Genomic DNA, 18,497 nt, shown 5'->3' with positions numbered 1-18,497 from the left:
CACACCACAGCTCCCTTGGGAGAGTGACGGGTCACTCTCATGTAACCCCGTTACAATATAAGTGTGATCGTAAATGCGGTCTGTTTATAGGTGAGTTTCTTCTGGGCGCTTGCCTGATAACCCCATTAAATAGATCTTGCTGCCATTCTCTGCAAAAAAATTGGTCTTCAGCGCTCTCATGACTTTCTAGCCGAAATAGGTGGGTAAGTTTTCACCTTGCGGTCTCTACAGCTATCAAACTGATTATTAAATGTCGCTGGTAGGCTAAACAGTCCATAATTAACCGCTCACGAAGCATCCTGCTTGGCCAGGTCGATAGAATTTAAACAAGGTGCAACCGGCCTTGCTATTTTGCAGCACAATATTGACAAGAATCGACGTTTGTGCCGGAATAAAGGTTGCATCAAGCATCTTGAATGCACACATAAATCTCCACATGCTTTTATTCTCTCTGACCCAGATGTCGACGTAGTTCACTGACTCACCCCCGTGCTTTGGAAAAAAAAGAAAGTATGTTACATTCCGACTATCGCCTTGGTGAGGACCATCGACTAATGACGTAAACATTGATTTTGAAACAAGACCACTCCGCGATTACTTATCCAGCCCAGGGCTAATAACTGTGGCCGGTCCCCGATCACTACGTCGTGAATTTCCTCACCGATTGATAAATGCGATGCTTAGAATCTTTGAATAAATATTACATTCATACACAGTTATTCTCGAGTACGGACCCATCCATAAAGAAAATGAGCTGAGAAACTTCCCATGACTATTCGTATTGACTTGTGGTATCATCGTCTTTCGATTCCCGTGCACAAATCATGGAATAAATCTTACGCTCATAAGGCCTCAGTAAGTTGGGGCTATCATTCTCAAGGATGTGCTTGATAACGGTATCAAGAAATACAACTGCTCGCTACAAACATGTGAAGCTGCACTGCTCCGCACAATCTGAGTGTCACGCGGGGTTGCTAACCTAGTATATGCAGTAGCATCACAGTAAATTAGGATGGTTTCCAACAATGTAATGTCCTGCAACTCGCGGCTTACAGCCGCCTGTCTTCTCTGACGTTTGCCCTGGAAACCGCGGCACCAAGCCATTCGAACCCGTCTCAACGAGATCGAGCTCTACAGACAGCTATACCCGAGGTCTTCGTATCGGTCCTGATAGCAAATATAAAGAAAGTCTGGCTAGCAGAAAAGCTATTCGTCTTGATACTTCGTGGCATAATGTAGCTAAGTCCCGGCCTACCTGAATACCGCGGGTCCCTACCGCTTATATCCCCCGAGCTTTGCGTGAGACCCTTAGCAATAACGTGGCTTACTATTTCGGACAACCCCGCGTGTTTGACTGAAGCTGTGATAGCTTCACATTCGCACTAAAAATACTTCTTAGCAGTGGTACATTCATGACTTTTCTCAGCCTCATCAAGAGTTAAGATCGTAGCGCATTAAGTCTTCAACTATTAGTCGATTCAAGGCTCAAGGCGTTCTACCAACGCAATACTTTGGATGAGATAGTATTTTGAGTTCAGGCTCCAAGACAAAACAGCATTCCAAGTTGTCAAAGTCTTCAACCGTTACAAGAAGGCTTTAGTTAGCCTTCGACATTTTGAGAAGTGGTCTTGATGTGAGTCGTACGAATATCGCACTGTGTTTGGTTTTGCCAGTATCTCATTCTATTGCAAGAGTTTCACGTCGTACGTTATTGCATGACGCTTTGGAAGCTATAAGGGTTTTATCTCATCCAAAATAGGGACATTGATGCCAGCCAGCAGCGATTTTAGCGAGTCCCTCCTTTCAAAGAAATTTAGTCCCTTGAGTGATGAATAACGTTGACCATGATATCACGAGATTTGATAGAGCCAGTTTCTTCTAGTAGGTACAGAACGGTCCTACATTTTCTCGCAATGTGTTTTTGGTCGACCATTGGCTACAACCAGCTGAGATAAAATAGGACACGTAGAGGGTGTGGGCTTGATACTTACATCTATGACTACCATCGTGCCGCTTGATTGCTATCGTGGTGTCTTCGCCACAAATGTTTCAGCAGTGTGCCTCGCGTAGTGGGATCCTTAAGTACCACAAGGTGTGCAGTGATAATTGACCCATTGCACCCCTCGGTAATTTTCCAAGCTGAAAGTGTGCTGATGAGATACGTCGTTGGACGTGTCAACCAAACTTCTGTGGAGGCACAGGTGCCTCTCTCAGAAAGGCTGTGTCAAAACGATTTAGGGAGGAGGTGGCAAAAATCGTTCTCTGGGTCAGGCAACCATAAATTCGACAATTCTCCAAACAGATACCGGTGTGTTGCGCTAGCTGGTAACAAGCTTATTAGCAGCGCGCAAAAATACACACCTATGCATGATAACTCTGTAGAGCAAATATTAGCACCACTGTGTGCGCTGAACACTATTTTCCACCTGCCAATGACGACGGAATTAAGTGGAGAGAGGCCAGATAGTTGAGACGCTTCCAGCCATAATGGCAGCTGACCCTCTATCCGATCTATCCGAAATTATAGCAGCTACCACCTTTTTGGAGGATATCCATAGAGATGCGATTTGCACCGAAGCTTTCCGTACTTACTGTCCCTCCTTGAAGATGCGATGAATTTCACATTTTGGATGCGAAGCACAGCTTTCGTGCTCTGAGCAAGAGTCGCGTCTGTAAGTAAAAGTTAGTGCTGGCACTTACCTTTGCTGACCTTTGATTCGGTAAAAACATGTTGGATGCTCAAACTTTTCGTCATTCAAGATATAAAAATTACTATCGGGATTTGCACACATTTCTTTAAGTTCTAAATGCTTGCTTTTGTTACGATGCCAGTCCGCTTTTTATCAAGACTCAAAAGTCGAGGTGACTCGTGCAGAATTAAGGTCATCAAGGCCTGAGGTAGCGTATTGCCGAGGAAATGAACGAAGTGAACGCCTATAAATTTACAGGAAGTTAACATTAGTCAATTTATTTTACTCGTAATTTGAATAGCTACAACGAACATAAAACGCTATGTCAATGTTCTTTAGGTTGACATTAGGTTTTGATCTCACTATACACATATGTCTTTGTCGATGACTCCACGAACTTGTCAATCTTGTCTTTGATCAGAAACTACTACAACCAAGATGGTATTAAGAACAGGCATCCGAGCTTTATACATACTGCACATGAATCAATTGGATTGCGATCTTATCTTGTCCAAACCGAAAAAGAGCCTAAATGACAGCATGGAAACTTTCATGTTGACGTTCGTCATCCGTTGGTCCGCTCAGCATCGAGCTTGTGTGGTCACCAGCACCCTCAGCTAGGGAAGCTGAAGCAGCTGATAGAGCACTCTCGGAAGAATCCAATATTGATGTCGCATCCATGTGCTGCTGGGTATCGACTTCAAGAGATGTCATCACATGAGCAGCACCCGAATGATGACTATCGCTACCTATCTCTGTATCTAAATCGAATAAGTTCTTGACATCGCCGCTGGCGCTTAAGGCACCCATTGCTTCCTTTTGGCCTTCCAATCGAATCGCATCTTGTACGCGTCGAATGGCATTAAGTGCAGTGTCATCTGCATCGCTTCGGTCTTTTAGAACGTGAAGTACGTCGCGAAATGCTTTCAATTTCTCCTGTAATGACAATGAGCGCCCCGGGCTTTCTTCAAAAGATTCGTCCACCTCATCCTCTGGTACTTCACAAACATTAGACACGACGTCAAATTTGTCTTCGTGCACAGGGTAGTCTGACATCGTCTCATCATTTAGATACTCCATTATGGGTACAGGGTTTGGCAGTCGTAAAAAAAGCATTAAGTGCTCTAATTCCGTATCTAAAAGCACCTCTTCTTCTTCTTGCAAGAGCACATGTTCGTCTAATATCACCCGGTTGCGCACTAATTGCGTAGGGATCCAAGCACGCTTAATCGTCTCGGTTGTAATCTCGTCCCAGCTAGCTGCACCCCACTTCATAGCTTGTAATACGTCAACATCAAACATGGTCCTTTTATTCGTCTCTGATTTGTCAATCGCGTGGCGCAAATGATAGCGCCGGAAGCGCTTTTTAAATGTCGTGACGACACGAGACGTGATAGGATTTAGCATCTGATGGATAGCCGAATCGAGGATAAAAATCACAACGTTTTTGAGGTCCAAATGCGCTACCACATGCGATGGCATGTCATTGATCAAAAGCAAAATGCGACGCTTTTGATTAGCCATGGCAAAGTCTAATCGCTGGAGCCAACGAGAGAAAATAACGCCTGTCATCCATGCCTTGTTGTTCCAAAAGTAGTGTAGACCATGCTGCTCAGCTGTTTTCTTACGAAAACACTTCGGGTGTTCATAGTGCGATACAAACAATGGCTGAAGCTTTTCCGATCCATCCGCATTGGTTGCAAGCGAAACGATGAAACGTTTCTTGCATCGTAGTCTTCCTTCTTCCAGGGCATTCTGGATAGGCGGCATCGTGTAAAGCACCGGCGTTTCATCCACAGCAAAAACATCTTTAGGTTCGTACTTATCTGTCTCAGCCATAAGGGCGTCTATGTCGGTCCAGTACAATACTTTAGCTCCCTGGCGTCTTGAGCCGTCCGGGGTCGCCTGTTGTTGATGCTGCTCGGCGTTAAATTTGCGAAAGCTGAAGTTGTGACGCAGCTGAAAAGAGTGTAGCCAGCCATTCGAAAACTCGGGTTGTTCATTCTCTGGAATACCAAGCATATGTGCAAACTCCTTTGCCTTGTCCTTAGTTAAATCGCCCTGTACAGTTTGCCCACGTCCTGCCATTTGAATGACCCAATTGGCCAATGCAGAGTCAAGCTGTGGATGCTGCACCACACGTCTCTTTTTAATCCCAAGCTCAAGTGAGCTCATGTTAATAAACTCATGCTGACGACGGAGAATGCCCGAAATTGTTGACTGTGCTGGCGTCTTCTTTAGCCCAAACTCGTGCTTCGTCCATTGCGCCAAGTCCTTTTGCGACATAACACCACCACTCTTACGGTAGAACTCACAAATGACTTTGCGCTGGTAGTTGGTCAGATTGCCGTTGCCATTACTCTGGCGTCTGGACTTTGCTGACTTGGACGCTGACGTGATAGCGCCATCCTGCGGAGTAGCCATGTCTCCCTTCCCCCTCAATTCTGATCGATGTGTGGTCCTCCGATTCTTGATTTGCCACGAAGCCAGCTCTTTGGAAGGAAAGTTGCGTGTTAAGAGTTGAGAGACATAATGATGTAGCAACATATGACACTCAGAAGAGAGCGGCAAATTAGTGACTAGGAGCTAAAATTGCTCTTGCAATGGATGCGGAGTTCAATGAAGAGCATGTTCCTGAAGAAGTTGCATCGCCATGGGAAGATGCATACGCTCGACACTTAAATCTGGTGCTAACCACGATTATAATTAAGCGTGAGGATTTTCGCGAGCTTTTTTCGATGGAAGAAATTGCTATTGTAACGCAATTCTTGTCCAACTTCAAGCCATTTGAACAGCAAGTCTATGCGCGTTTATTGCAGCGTCAGGGCCCTTGGTTTAAGACCATTTCTCTCTTTCGCTATTTTGACCAAAGTGAACAGCCAATTAATAATAGGAAGGTTCAGGATTTGGTGCATGGATTAATTGATGCCGGATTTCTGCAACAATTTCCCATCACATCTATGGCTAAGCATCAGTCACCAAGCCGAGAGTCAGATATTGTGGATGCCGCGTTAGGTGCCATCAAAAGATGTGCTACAGCATCTGAATTGGCTGCGCTGTATTTCAAAATGACGGGTGATAAAAAACATATCCCCAAGACAGACCTCATGGCTGCCGTTAAAAAGGTAGTAAAAACCCAACGACGTATTAATGGGTCTAGGATTCCCGTAGCGGAGCTCATGCAGCAGATATGGGTTAAGTCATATCCACTTATTGGTAAAGAGAGCTCTGACGTGATGGTGCTGAGAATGACAGCTGCCATACGGGATTTAATGATGCGGATACATCGCCTCTTCTACTTTGTCTCTACACCTCCTTATAACCCAATGTCATCAATGCCTTCGCAGGTAGTAGACACGGGGCAGCTTATTGCCTTGGCCACACATAAGTTGAGATACGAGCCGACGCAATGGCCTGGACTGATGGTCTTTTTCAAAAAGGTGGCCTATCCAGACTATCACATACCTAGCAATGATGACTTCACGGCTAAAACTCTTCACTATCATCGTATATTTCCTTCGGCTGAGGCTTACGCAAGTTATGAAGTGGCATATCAACTGCACCGAATTATGAATGTTATTGAACAGTGTTTACAGATAGTGACACCTGACAAAGAATTTAGAGAACCCGATTTGGAACTCAAGTGGGTGTTATCAGACGTTCCGCCAGCATTTCTAGCGTTTCAGCGGCTATTGACTGTTATCTACGAAGACGAAGAGTCGACAGAAACAGAAGACGATTGTATACTACATGATAAATTGGAAAAAGGTGCCGCTGAGAGCTGGCAAATGCACAGCTGGGAGCTTTTTTACAACGACATTGAAAAGTTACAGTCATTGGATGACTTTGTACTTGCAACTAGAAGCTGTTTGCAGGCTTATATGAAGTGGATGAAAGCAGCCGCATATAGAACGTCAGGAATTCCCATCTTCTTCTCTAAGTGCAATGCCGGTTATCACTTGGTTCGAACATTGCATATTGCGGTGGATCTGTATGAAAAAATGCGAAAATACCAAATTGCTACCTTGTTACTAAACGACTTGCTGGCTGCGCCATTCCTCGATCGGAAACGCGGGTATTGGTGGGATCGTCTTGCTATGAACCTAGAGCATTTAAAATGTATCGATCAAGCTCGAGACGCGTGCGCGAATGCACTGGCGGATCCGCTTGTTCTGGCGGCAGATCGAATTACACTTGAAAGACGTCGATGTCGCTTGGATCGTCAAGACGAACGAAAACGAGCCGAGTTAAATTCTGCTGATAATCGTATTCCGCAAAGTACTGGAAATAGCAACCTTTCTCCAAGCATTGACGTTGATAAAGACGATGATGACAATACTATACGCCCTAAGATGCACGAATACCGAAAGAACCACATTGTAGGTCGTCCCCTCAATCGTCAAACGGGAGAAAAGTCGCGATTTGTGGGATACGATGATGAACCGTGCACTGTCGAACAAGTTGTTTTGCAATATTATCGGGATCATCACCGCGAAACTGTCGATGGAGAGGTTGAAGAGATGTGGAGTGTCGGAGGATGGTACGGTGTCCATTCGGAAGGTTTGATATTTGGAAATTTGTTTGGCATCTTGATGTGGGACATTCTATATGCAAATGTTCCGGATGTATTCCAGACACCGTTCCAGTCAGCACCTCTAGATTTTGGATATGCGGGCATTTTCTATGAGACTCGGCGAGATCTTATCGAGCGTCGATTAGATCTAGTTGCGAATGGCTGGACAATCGAAGAATTATTGGTACTGTTTGTGACAAGATGGAATGCGGAATTTGGAAAGGTGAGTCGCTTTGTTCGTTGGCCGAATGATGACGTACCATCATTGCAGTTTTATTTGCTCGCAATCATAGCGATAGGGCGACCGCAGCTTGTCAACTTACTGCGCTACATGACTACTTCAAAAGAGTACCATCAGGCTCAAAATGGATTGCCAGACTTATTTCTGATGCGAATTGAGCTTTGCAAAGATGTTGTGATTTCATGGCCAACTGATAGCCATGGCTGTTTGAACATTTTCGCCTTTTGTGGTATGGATGAGGAGCTAAACTTGAACGAGAAGATTCCCGCAGCGGCTGATTCGCAAAACGCGGAGCGGTCTGACATGACGGTATCAGGAGACGACCTCGAACTGCAACCGCTACAGCACGTTCTCGATCTAATGAAGACCGAAAGTTTTGCTGCGCACGTAAAAGTCGTGGAAGTTAAAGGTCCTCGCGATCGACTTAGTGACAAGCAATTGCTTTGGCTTGATGTTCTCAGTACACAAGTCGGACTTGATGCCAGCGTTATGCATGTGGAGGAACCAGAGAAGAGAAACAAGCGCAAGGCTAAGGAGCGCGCCAAAGCAAGTGCAAAACCTGCAAAAAGTAAGCGGCGGAAGTCATAGAATTGCCGATTAATCATATCAATTTTGGTGAAGGTTGTATTTTTCGGCTGTCAGCAACAACCTTTCATACCATTTTCGCCATCCTTTGCCACCGGAACGATAATCAACATTGGCTCGTTATTGTGCCGAGAATTGGTAGCCCAAACACAAAAATCTCGAAGGCTTCACTGGTTGCAAACACAAATTCATTGCAGCACATGAGGCTTTGCGTGCAATCATTGCTTTCGGATTGCCAAGCCCCGCAGGCTCAACCCGTTGACTTTTGGAATGAAGCGTTGCAATCATATTTTCAATGAAGATTGAGCGAATGACATGACTTTTCTTTTTCCAAAAGTATGTGGAGACTGAATTTCTTAAATGCTTGGATTGTTGTTGCAAGCACGAGGATACTTTGACTCAGGTCGGGTCTTGAAGTGAGAGATCATTTACGACGTTTAACTTGCTAAAATTTATATATGCCGGAATTGTGGCCAGCAGAAGAGATGGTAGCTACCATTAATATTATCGCCGGACATGTGCTTGCTTAGTGAATCTGGTCCCGAAAAAACCCTCAAGAGGTAGGATAGAATATGTGGATGAGGGCTATCCTGAATACGACCATGACGGTGTAATGTCCAAAAGAGATCTCTCTCTGGCTCGAAAGGGTGAAGTGCGATTGCCCAACTTGTAAAAATGTTGCAAGAACTAGAGAACGACTCATAAATACTGTCACAAAAAAAAATTTAGTCGACAAATGTTTTGACCATATTACCCATGGCGAGGTATATCACTGCAGCCGAATCATTATTTCGATTGACTAGAGCTCAACCAAATCCAGTGTCGTGGTGGTTAAGGACATTCATTTGCTGAAAAGATAGTGCAACAGATAGCTCGTTTCAAGGCTTAGCATTGAGTATCAAGCCTGAGCTGAGAGTAAGCAGCATTCATTACACGTTCCTGTTCTACTTTCTTGCTGTTTTGTCGTGATACTGTCGATGCAAGTATGTGTCTTCAGCGATTGACAGCATCTTTCAATGACAGTCAAGATACTAAATAATGTTAACGTAATTTTATGTGTGGAGATATCAAGAAATGTATAAAATTGAAATTACGGTGATGGTCACATTAACAATGACTCATCATGAAATCAGCCCTGATTATTTTAGAAAATTTTTGGCTTCGCGGCATACAGAACCCTCAGGAAAATTCGACGTTGTGGGAATTGCATAGACCATGAAATTCTAGACTTTGAGACTCAAAGGTCAAGAGAAGTGGCAGATAGATCCTACTGCACGCAAGTGCTTAGGAACATGTCCTGTTTTATAATGTACTGGTGCATGAGAAAGCTGTCCCTGATTTTTAATCATGTTTCAGTCATTATCGGGCTGGTAGACTTTTACATGTGAGTATGAACAGCAGCCATACTGATTACTTACTACTAATAACGTCCAAGCAATCAGTTGTCAGGCCTCTCTCATTGTACGAAACAATTTAAATCCACAACTGCTATACAACCGTGAAACTGTGGTGATCGATGGACAATTATAACACAGAGAGGGTTCAACGGTATAAGCGGACAGTGTCCTCAAAGATTGACGCGTGACCTTGAATCAGCAGAAATCGGACGTCCATACACACGCGAATCTCAGTTGTACATAAAGAGAAGAGCACAACACAAATACACGCGCTATGAATCTTAATCGCATTGCTAAACACAATAAATAAAGATTCGTTCTTCGTAGTTCCCAACACCGCGATGAAAAGAATTGATTGGGTTCTATCTGAGGCAAGTTATGGAAATTGTGGCGTTGAAGCACAACTATCGACTGAATCATTTTACGCATGCTTGAATTTAAGGGGATAGTTTTCTCAGCGTCCTGACACCTGCGCTAGGAGTTAAACGTCAACAAGTATGTTGGACGTTTCTGGCTTGAAGTTGAACGAAGATGTACATCACTGTTACCTCAAAACGATCTATAATCATCTGAAGCGCATGCAAAGCTTCACGACTAGTAAAGTTGATTCGAAGAGTAAGCAGGGTAATATCTTTAAAAGCTAAATTTTCGCATTGAAATTTTTCAAGTAAGCTTTATTCCATGACGTTGATGCTAGCAAGTAGGCAAGTGGTTGATGTGCGTTGATGTGCGATAGCGAGAAATAAATGAACAAGAGGAAGCATCGGTGAAAACGATCAATCCATTCGTGGCTGAGAGTAAAACATCTACAAATTAGGTTCGGGATAAATATTTTAAATTCCAAATTGAGCTGCAGGAATTAATTTAAGAGTCTTGAGTTGTATGCAGCCTTTGTATTTGTGGTAGCTTCTATCAGCAAATAAAATTATTTGGTTTTGGTGAATACGTAATGATCTGCATTCCAAATCGACAAATTCCAGTAAGGTCTGGTATAATTGTGACGAGTCAAGTGGACTCCACTTCTATAGTCAAAAATGTATACGGTAGTGTGGGCCGGAAACACCATTATCTACATTTTATGCAAACACATATCCTAGTCATAGTACATAGTACGAAATTAAGCAAAGTAGCAACATATTTTGGCTTCTTGATAGCCTTCAATACTCAAAAGAGTGTGTATTGGAATTGCTATTGCTTGCCTCGATTTCAATTAGACCTGTAGCTTTACTTTTCTTTAGGTTTCCGAATGTTTTCTCTTCAAAGACAACTTGATTGTGTCAGTCTTAATCACACTACGGCGATATTAAACTTCCTTGAAAATCATAGCTTTCGACAACTACAAAGATAGTTAACATATTGTCTTCATAAAAGTTAAATTTCAAATCTAATTAGTTGAGTCCATTAGGTCAAGAAGATCATCGTCTTGTTTGCTATCGTGCTTGGCATCTCCGTCAAGTTTGAACTCTCGCAAGATCGCATCTGTTGCGTGTTTGCGGTCACTGGCTGCGTCAATCCAAATGGTCGGCACGCGTTTCTCATCTTCGCTGTAACTTGAGTCATCGGGAAAGAGATTGATACGCAGTGCTTTATTGTCACCTTTTTCCTCACTCGACGACGTTCCCACCAAATCAGCGAGCAAATTAAAACCATCCGTTGCAGTGGCTTTGAAAGTTTTATGATGAACCTTTGACTCCGATTGCTTTGCACCTAATGAAGTAGAACTGCAGATCTTGTTGCTGGCAAGACTCTGGTGAGTTGAATGTGTGATACCTTTTTTCCCGTCTTTCGAGTCAGCTTCGTACATGTTGAAGCCGAGCTCAGTATTTATCTGATTGCGTTCAAGCACCGAGCCATTTGGCGCCTCAATGGAACCCTCAGCACTGGATATAGCAAATGTTTCTTCTTCCTCGACACGATTAAGCGCATCAAAATAACGAATAATACCGGGAACCTTACCACCCGAAGCTGTATACCCTTTATGATGGATAGCTAGTGTGCCATCTGTGCTTTGAATGTTATTTTGTAAGAAGAGGGAAACTTTAATTCGTGTGTCTTGAAAAAATCGACAGAGAAGTTGTTTCAGCACGTAGAAATCAGCAGGTTTCATATTGCCAAAATGAGTTAAAAAGAGCTCAATGGTTTGATCCACTTGCTGCTGAATTGGAGCGGAGTCAATTAGATCTTTTGTATTGTGAAGATGATTCATGACCACCTGAAGTAACTCGTCAGCTGAGGAACAAGACAACACTTGATATTTGAAACCCATGCGCATGAGATCGTAGAGCTGCAGTATTCAAAATAACCCGTCGAAATGTCAATATACGAAACGGATTCAATTGGTTCTGCTTTCACCTTATCCATGCTGTTTGTATTAAGACGCATAATTGATGAGTGTGCGATGCGATCAAAGATCTGTCGAGTGGATCCATTTGAATACATGCGATGTGGTTTGAAGGTCTCGGACATAAAAGTTTCGTTGTGCATAGTTTTGATAATATCCTCGAGCACTACGAATAGACTAGTTTGAGAAACCAATACTACCAAAATGGGTCTAATTCGTACCTTTCGAGCTCTTGTCTCGAGGAATGTTCTGCGCTTTGAGTCGCTGAGCCAATACGTAAATCATCTCGGCACCCATGTTGACAATAAGCATGGGCATTGTCCTTAAGGATCCCATCATACTTACAAAACGCCGCACCCTTTCACCACTGACGAAAACTGTTAATCTATTCTCAAATGTTCACAAAATTTGAGAAATCGCAAGAAATCATTCGTTCGATCTCCTTCCAGTCACTTTGAGATCTACTGCCATATCATCACTGACTGCTTGCACTACCATACTGTCTGCATCATTTTATGCTTTGCTTAAGAAACGACAATATTACACACACCCTTGGACAACGCATTTCAGTAACGAAAACTACTGTTGATCGTTGGATAATGTACAGTCATCAAGATTCTGCAGCAATGTGACTGACGTGATTCTTTTTTCTTGGATTTGTACTCGAGCTCTTTAGAAATCGGTTGTCAGGCGATTAATCAGCAATGCATAAGTGTGGTGCGGTTAAGCATCTTGTAAAGATCCTCGTTACTTTCTTGAAATTTTTTTCTTGATAACAAATTTATGAGATCGTCTAACATTCATAAGCTAATGTACACCCGATAGTAATAGCTTTGATTTCTTATGATGATTTGTTGTTTTACAAGTTCGCGAATCAAATCAGCGTCATCACATCTCGAAGTTCAAACTTGACCTCTAGGTCTTGGTGATTTGAATATCGTGACCTCACTCATCTGAGCAGCTTTTTATTGCGCTGACGGCTATCTACATAAACGCTAAGCAAGGCGTCAATCACCTGGGGAGTGCGTAGAGCCACATGTCGATAAATCTCTGCTTTTAGTCAAGCTATTTGATAAGAGACCCTCTTCTCCATTACTACATTCTTTACGCCCGATTTTTTTATCAGTTGATTATAAAAGCTTACTTTTGGGCCTTGATGTAGCTCACAGCGTGTTGGCAGCGCATTCTATAGCTGCATCCATAACAGAAACGGATTCGTGTGACCATTTATTTTTGTGAAGTCATGGTCAACTCAACACACGTATTGTTTTGTACACCCTTACCGCGCTTTGATGATGCGCATCCAATGCATTAGTACGAAGCACTGCACGACGCAAGCTAGCCTGTTCTATTCTAAAAAAGTAGATGTCTATGCTCGTTCTGATGTTAGAATCACAATGCTTCAGGGTTTTCGGGCTTGCGTACGTATGTTGTGCTTATGCGAAACTTATCAAGGTTATCTTCTGATTGCGTTTCTCGCTTGACAATTTAACGTCGCTGGCTTATAGATGGGATGCACACAACATTTCAACACTACTAATCAGTCGTTTACGCATGTCGTCGCCGGTGCTTTCATGGAAACAAACAGGTAAGGCAACAACTGTCATTGTATATAAATCCTCTTTATCATATGTGCAATCAAGTAGTCAAGCATAATGCTATGGGGAAGGCGAAATAGCAATAAAAGAAACGCGACCAAAAAGCTATGAGCGGTTTTCAAAGACAATGTGAAGTATTTTTTTTTGGATTTTGTGTTACATCTGTGCGACTAACCGATAAGTTAGCAGAATTTCTTTAGGTGTTTTATGGCATGACGAGTGCATTCCCATTCTTCTTGGTCTTCACCGCCATCTTGATTCTCATTTTGAGCAACAACAACGTTGGAATGAAGCTGTTGATTACAACGTCGATCAACCGCAGTGATTGGTGGAGGAGGCACCAGTAAATTTGCTTTGTGAAGATCCTGCAGAAAATTCTGATAGTTGTCGTCGTTGTGATGTTCACGACTCCCAATAAAATATTTGGCTTCAATGTCCACAGTATCGATCGCGTCCGGATCTGTTAAAAACGCCAACACCCATTGCATTTCGCTTGATTTTCTATCCTTCACATCAGAAGCTGAAGAAGGAAGAACTCGATCCTGTTCTTCATGACGTGGAAGAGCCATCAAAAGCTCATCCAATTCAGCATCCGACAACAATAGCTCCAGTCGAGGGCCTTCATTTTGAGTGTCGTTAACGCTCTTATCTTTTTCTATCTCCTCATTTCTACTCTCTTCACCATCTTCGTCTTCTTCCACTGGATTTAAGACCATCCACTGCTCTTGACATTGATTTGCTGTTAATTCCAATGCCTCATTGCCATGCCATAGTCGCAGCTTAGCAACCTGTTGGCAAAAGAGATCACACGATACTTTAAAATCGTAGCTGCAAGCAAAAACGCATTGATTTAGCAGCGCATTGAGTTCATCCGTCCACTGCATCACTTTAAGATCGTAAAAGACGACACCCTTGACCAATCATAAGTAAGTCTAATTTCGACAATGGCTACTAAGCGTATGCCCTCCGTACTGTGGACGAATGGTGGTCTGCAGCTCATCGACCAGCGTAAATTACCCACAGAGCTCGTTCTTATGCGCTGCGAAACGGTAGCAGATGTCACACATGCCATCAAAGACATGGTAGTACGTGGTGCTCCAGCTATTGGTGCAGCTGGTGCGTTTGGCCTTGCGATCGCTGCCAAGAATTTCCCAGCTATCGAACACTCAACCAAGGAAGAGTTGATGAAAGTCGTTGAACAAGCTAAGACAATGATCGATGCCGCACGACCTACAGCTGTTAATTTAATGTGGGCGACAGAATGCGTGGTTAAGAAGCTACGTGACAGAATGCACACTGAAGGGAGCGTCGCCGACTTGATAGAGTATACACTTCTAGTAGCACAAGCACTGGCTGAGGAGGATGTGGCTATTAATAAGAGACTAAGTGAGTTTGGAGCAGCTATTGTACCAACTGGAGCAAATATCCTTCATCATTGCAACACCGGCGCCTTGGCAACAGTAGACATTGGTACAGCTATCGGTGTTATCTACGAGTGTCATGCACAAGGCAAAAATGTTCACGTTTGGGTAGATGAAACTCGTCCACGTTTACAAGGTGCACGACTATCTGCTTGGGAGCTTATGCGTGAAGGTGTGCCAATGCATCTCATTGCTGATAACGCTGCAGGTTATCTTATGCTGACTGGAAAGGTTGATGTGGTGCTGTTTGGTGCTGATCGAGTCGCAGCCAATGGAGACGTTGTGAACAAGATTGGCACATACAAACTAGCAGTAGTTGCTCACGAGAATAAAATTCCGGTATATGCATGTGTACCCACGAGCACTATTGACCTCTCCTTCGTAGATGGTAAGGACATTCCTATTGAAGAGCGCAGTGCCGACGAAGTTGCTTGCATTCGTGGTGTGCGTATTGCACCTGAGGGCTGTCCCGTGTTCAATCCAGCATTTGATATCACGCCTCATCGCTACCTTACCGGAATTATCACGGAGGAAGGTGTGTGCTCTCCGCCATTTGACCAAAGTCTTGCAAAAGCTGTAGCTGCGGCAAAGCAACGTCGAGCTCGAAGCGAAAAATTGTAAACATCAGTACACCAAGACTCAACATGTGTTCTTTTGTGCTGAAGAATTGAGGCTTTTAGGGCCATTATTGTTCTTACGTTAGTTCTCGTTGGTTTTGGTAGCGGGTTTTGAGGGTCTGCTATACCTAACATGATCTAAAGCTGCAGGCAGATACTGAAGTCTTTCTAATCGTGACATAAGTCTCGTATTGATGTTTCACCTCATTTGAGGGTTATGGATGACTTGATTCTGGATCTATGCAATTTACATGCGTTTTACTGTGACAACTAATTCGAAAGTGTATGATGTACGAACACAATACAACAGTCCATCCACAATACTACACTTCATTACGGTGCAGTGGTACGCCACTCACTTCAGAACTGGGAGGTCCAGGGTTCAATCCCCGGGCCGGGTAGAGAGGGGTTAGAGTGTAATGAATAAAACCCTACAGCACGTGCTTGACATGGCTTACACGACTCCTAAAAAGAGGTGTCGTTTCTCGTCATATCCCGCAATACTACACTTCATACACAATACTTAGTACATACACAATAATTAGTACATACACAATACTACAGTACATACCCATTTACACCCCCTCCACCAAGATGTATTAAATTTACATTTCCTTTTGGACATTATGCAGAAGTTTACGCTCATGAAGCGCCTACTGCGCATACAGTTATACTCCACTCTTTGCACGCTACAAAATCATATCTCAGAAGCATATTTGAATCAAGAATTCTCTTCGCGCACGTAATGGATCACAGCGAATTACGTTCATCTCATGCTCTTACAGCCCCGCTTGTCTCTATCTGACAGATGCAACGGACCAATGAAGGGTCTAACCCATCGCAATGTTGGGCCCCAGCCGTTGATAGAAAGCACTCTGCGACGAGCAAATATGCTTCTTTTTAGAAGCGATAGAGGCCAAAGAAACACCATTTCTTAATGATGAAGGCATCTAACCGAAGTGGAACCTAAAGCTCCCATAAGTGATGGTGTAACATTCGCTTCACTAGATTCTGATTATTGCCGTGGTGTACCTGCAGACCTACCTCTTGCCCGATTGTTTGAGAGCCGCCCCTTGATCATCGAGCAATGACGGCGAAGGCTGAGTATCCCGATCAGCTCTTGGTCATGGCGACAAGCTGACTATCGCGGACCATGTCGGTGTGCGTCCGACATAAATATGAGTCAGGGTTTGGCTTTGTTTTGAGAGCTCGTCATTGCAATGTGTACCCCCAGCGGCTCGCCACTGCTTTAAAGCTGACGGTAGCTTAGCTACAGAAAATGGTGAAGATGCTGCTCAGTCTACAACAGCGATCTTCATATCCGACTGGCTCATAAGGGTGGGTGGTGATATGGTTTCAGAAGGCCTCTTTATTGCGATGTCTATGGCACCACAAATCAATTCCGTAAAAAAAGTTGATCCGTAGGAGCATGTTCTGTCCGCGATATTGCTCCGGATGAAATATAACACAACGCGTTCTGTCTGAACATCCGCAAATCGATGGTCAGCGGTTGACATCCCAATCTGGTGCCTAGCACCTTTAAATATTGTTTAAACTTTGCTGCAAAGCGCAAAGTTCTACCCGATACAATGACGATCCGAAGGCCATGCTGGCAAGCACTCTATCGACGAAAAACTTGACCGTCTTTGCGCCGTTCCCGTAACCGCTGACAACAGCGAAATGAGCCAGCTCGCTCAAGCAGTCCACAAATACCAAAATACTGATCGCATCGGACGCGTCTTTTGATGGATCAAGGTATTTCATGCTAACGAGCTGTTAACTCTCTGCCTAAAGTAGTAGACGAGCTAAAAGTGTCGCCGTCACTGTCCAGGGCTTATGTCGCGTTTTGACCTCTACACATACGTGCTTACCCATTTAAGGCTGACTATATATAGCGTTCACTCTTCTCTCCTTTGATTGTTCCGATCAAAGGGGTATCGTGTGCCTCATACCGTATTCTACATTTAAGTCCCTTATCACGAGACCTCCCTACCTGCAGAGTGTCATGTGGATCAGTAGTAAACTTGCGATAAGGAATAGCGCTGCCGGTGTGCCATCATCCGCTCTGTCAAATTGGTATCTAATATTCAAAATTTTATGGGCATTTCAGTACCAAATGCACATCGTGACTTATCCGTTGAGTGTACGTGCCGCCCAGTTTCGAGACATCACCGTTTTGATACTTGACAAATCATTGTTGGGGCAATGTGAAAGTGCATCCTCCACCAAATCAAGCCAAAACGCTCATGACTTACCTTGATGGTAAATTTGGCAAAAGTTAATTCTTTTGTCATGCTCTATGAGAGTTGTGGTGACTACGTCGCGGGAAACAACGACGCATGATCGGTATCGATCACAGACCAAGCAAGTGCATCCTTAGCTTTACAAAGACATAGAAATTCCTTTGTCATTGACAGGGTGATTCTTTCGGCAACTTCCGTCTGGTGAGACTTCAGCATGTTTGTGCTGATACGCCCGTCGAAATTGCCCGAAGTAAAGCTCATGGCAATGGCCGAGGAGTCACAGACGTTATAAGTTAGCCGGTCTTGATCTGAAAGAACCACATTCGGGGCACGCTTGAGGTTTTTTACAACACTCGGGACGATCAATCAGTGATTAGTACCTACAAACGACATTAACTTTTTCGGCACGTCAAATTGTCTCGAAGGGTCGCCAGGCGTATTGGGTGCGTTTGGAATTCTTTTCCAGGCGTATTGGATGCAATTGAAGTTCTTCTCCCAACGAGAGGGGTGATAACTGGCGCAGAACAAATACTGATCAAGGCGTCAGTGTACCAACTGTAGCGCATACACTCGAGCACTACTCGCAGGTGTTTCATGTGGGTCCCCACATTCGACTTCCTGGTCTCCGCATATCTATGGGAATATCTATCGCTGAGATACTTTTGTGAATTTTTCACGATCTGGCCTAAACAGCTGTGTCATTTGACGATTGAACATTGTTGGTGCATTACACAGTCCCTGTGGTATAATCAATCATTTCAGCGTATCCCGCTCGGAGTGATAACTGCCCT

The 18,497-nt window shown here is 43.7% G+C and overlaps 7 protein-coding genes across 7 annotated transcripts; 3 read left to right on the top strand and 4 right to left on the bottom strand.

The window, feature by feature from the left end:
• Positions 1–842: 842 nt before the first annotated feature.
• PHALS_09665 (uncharacterized protein) lies at positions 843–1,104 on the bottom strand (the record flags this gene model as incomplete). The annotated part of the gene is made up of 2 exons (XM_024724962.1): positions 843–866; positions 928–1,104. The coding sequence occupies 2 exons, from the start codon at positions 1,102–1,104 to the stop codon at positions 843–845; spliced, it is 201 nt and encodes a 66-aa protein (XP_024575786.1).
• Positions 1,105–3,218: 2,114 nt separating this feature from the next.
• Positions 3,219–4,214, bottom strand: PHALS_09664 (ars binding protein 1; the record flags this gene model as incomplete). The annotated part of the gene is made up of 1 exon (XM_024724961.1): positions 3,219–4,214. The coding sequence occupies one exon, from the start codon at positions 4,212–4,214 to the stop codon at positions 3,219–3,221; it is 996 nt and encodes a 331-aa protein (XP_024575785.1).
• Positions 4,215–5,293: 1,079 nt separating this feature from the next.
• PHALS_09663 (Uncharacterized conserved protein) lies at positions 5,294–8,092 on the top strand (the record flags this gene model as incomplete). The annotated part of the gene is made up of 2 exons (XM_024724960.1): positions 5,294–6,388; positions 6,470–8,092. 2 exons carry the CDS (start codon positions 5,294–5,296, stop codon positions 8,090–8,092), a joined length of 2,718 nt encoding a protein of 905 aa, XP_024575784.1.
• Positions 8,093–10,870: 2,778 nt separating this feature from the next.
• Positions 10,871–12,145, bottom strand: PHALS_09662 (Uncharacterized conserved protein; the record flags this gene model as incomplete). Its single annotated transcript, XM_024724958.1, has 5 exons — positions 10,871–11,222; positions 11,289–11,638; positions 11,699–11,770; positions 11,839–11,993; positions 12,049–12,145. 5 exons carry the CDS (start codon positions 12,143–12,145, stop codon positions 10,871–10,873), a joined length of 1,026 nt encoding a protein of 341 aa, XP_024575783.1.
• Positions 12,146–13,119: 974 nt separating this feature from the next.
• PHALS_15385 (uncharacterized protein) lies at positions 13,120–13,483 on the top strand (the record flags this gene model as incomplete). Its single annotated transcript, XM_024724957.1, has 3 exons — positions 13,120–13,248; positions 13,336–13,415; positions 13,474–13,483. The coding sequence occupies 3 exons, from the start codon at positions 13,120–13,122 to the stop codon at positions 13,481–13,483; spliced, it is 219 nt and encodes a 72-aa protein (XP_024575782.1).
• A 124-nt stretch (positions 13,484–13,607) lies between these two features.
• PHALS_09661 (uncharacterized protein) lies at positions 13,608–14,309 on the bottom strand (the record flags this gene model as incomplete). Its single annotated transcript, XM_024724956.1, has 1 exon — positions 13,608–14,309. The coding sequence occupies one exon, from the start codon at positions 14,307–14,309 to the stop codon at positions 13,608–13,610; it is 702 nt and encodes a 233-aa protein (XP_024575781.1).
• Positions 14,310–14,369: 60 nt separating this feature from the next.
• Positions 14,370–15,467, top strand: PHALS_09660 (methylthioribose-1-phosphate isomerase; the record flags this gene model as incomplete). Its single annotated transcript, XM_024724955.1, has 1 exon — positions 14,370–15,467. One exon carries the CDS (start codon positions 14,370–14,372, stop codon positions 15,465–15,467), a length of 1,098 nt encoding a protein of 365 aa, XP_024575780.1.
• Between the last annotated feature and the right edge of the window lie 3,030 nt (positions 15,468–18,497).

Source organism: Plasmopara halstedii (genome assembly GCF_900000015.1).
Source record: "Plasmopara halstedii genome assembly, contig: Scaffold_430, whole genome shotgun sequence".
NCBI lineage: Eukaryota > Oomycota > Peronosporomycetes > Peronosporales > Peronosporaceae > Plasmopara > Plasmopara halstedii.
The sequence above is the reverse complement of the archived record's forward strand: the minus strand, read 5'-3'. Positions and strand labels throughout refer to the sequence as shown.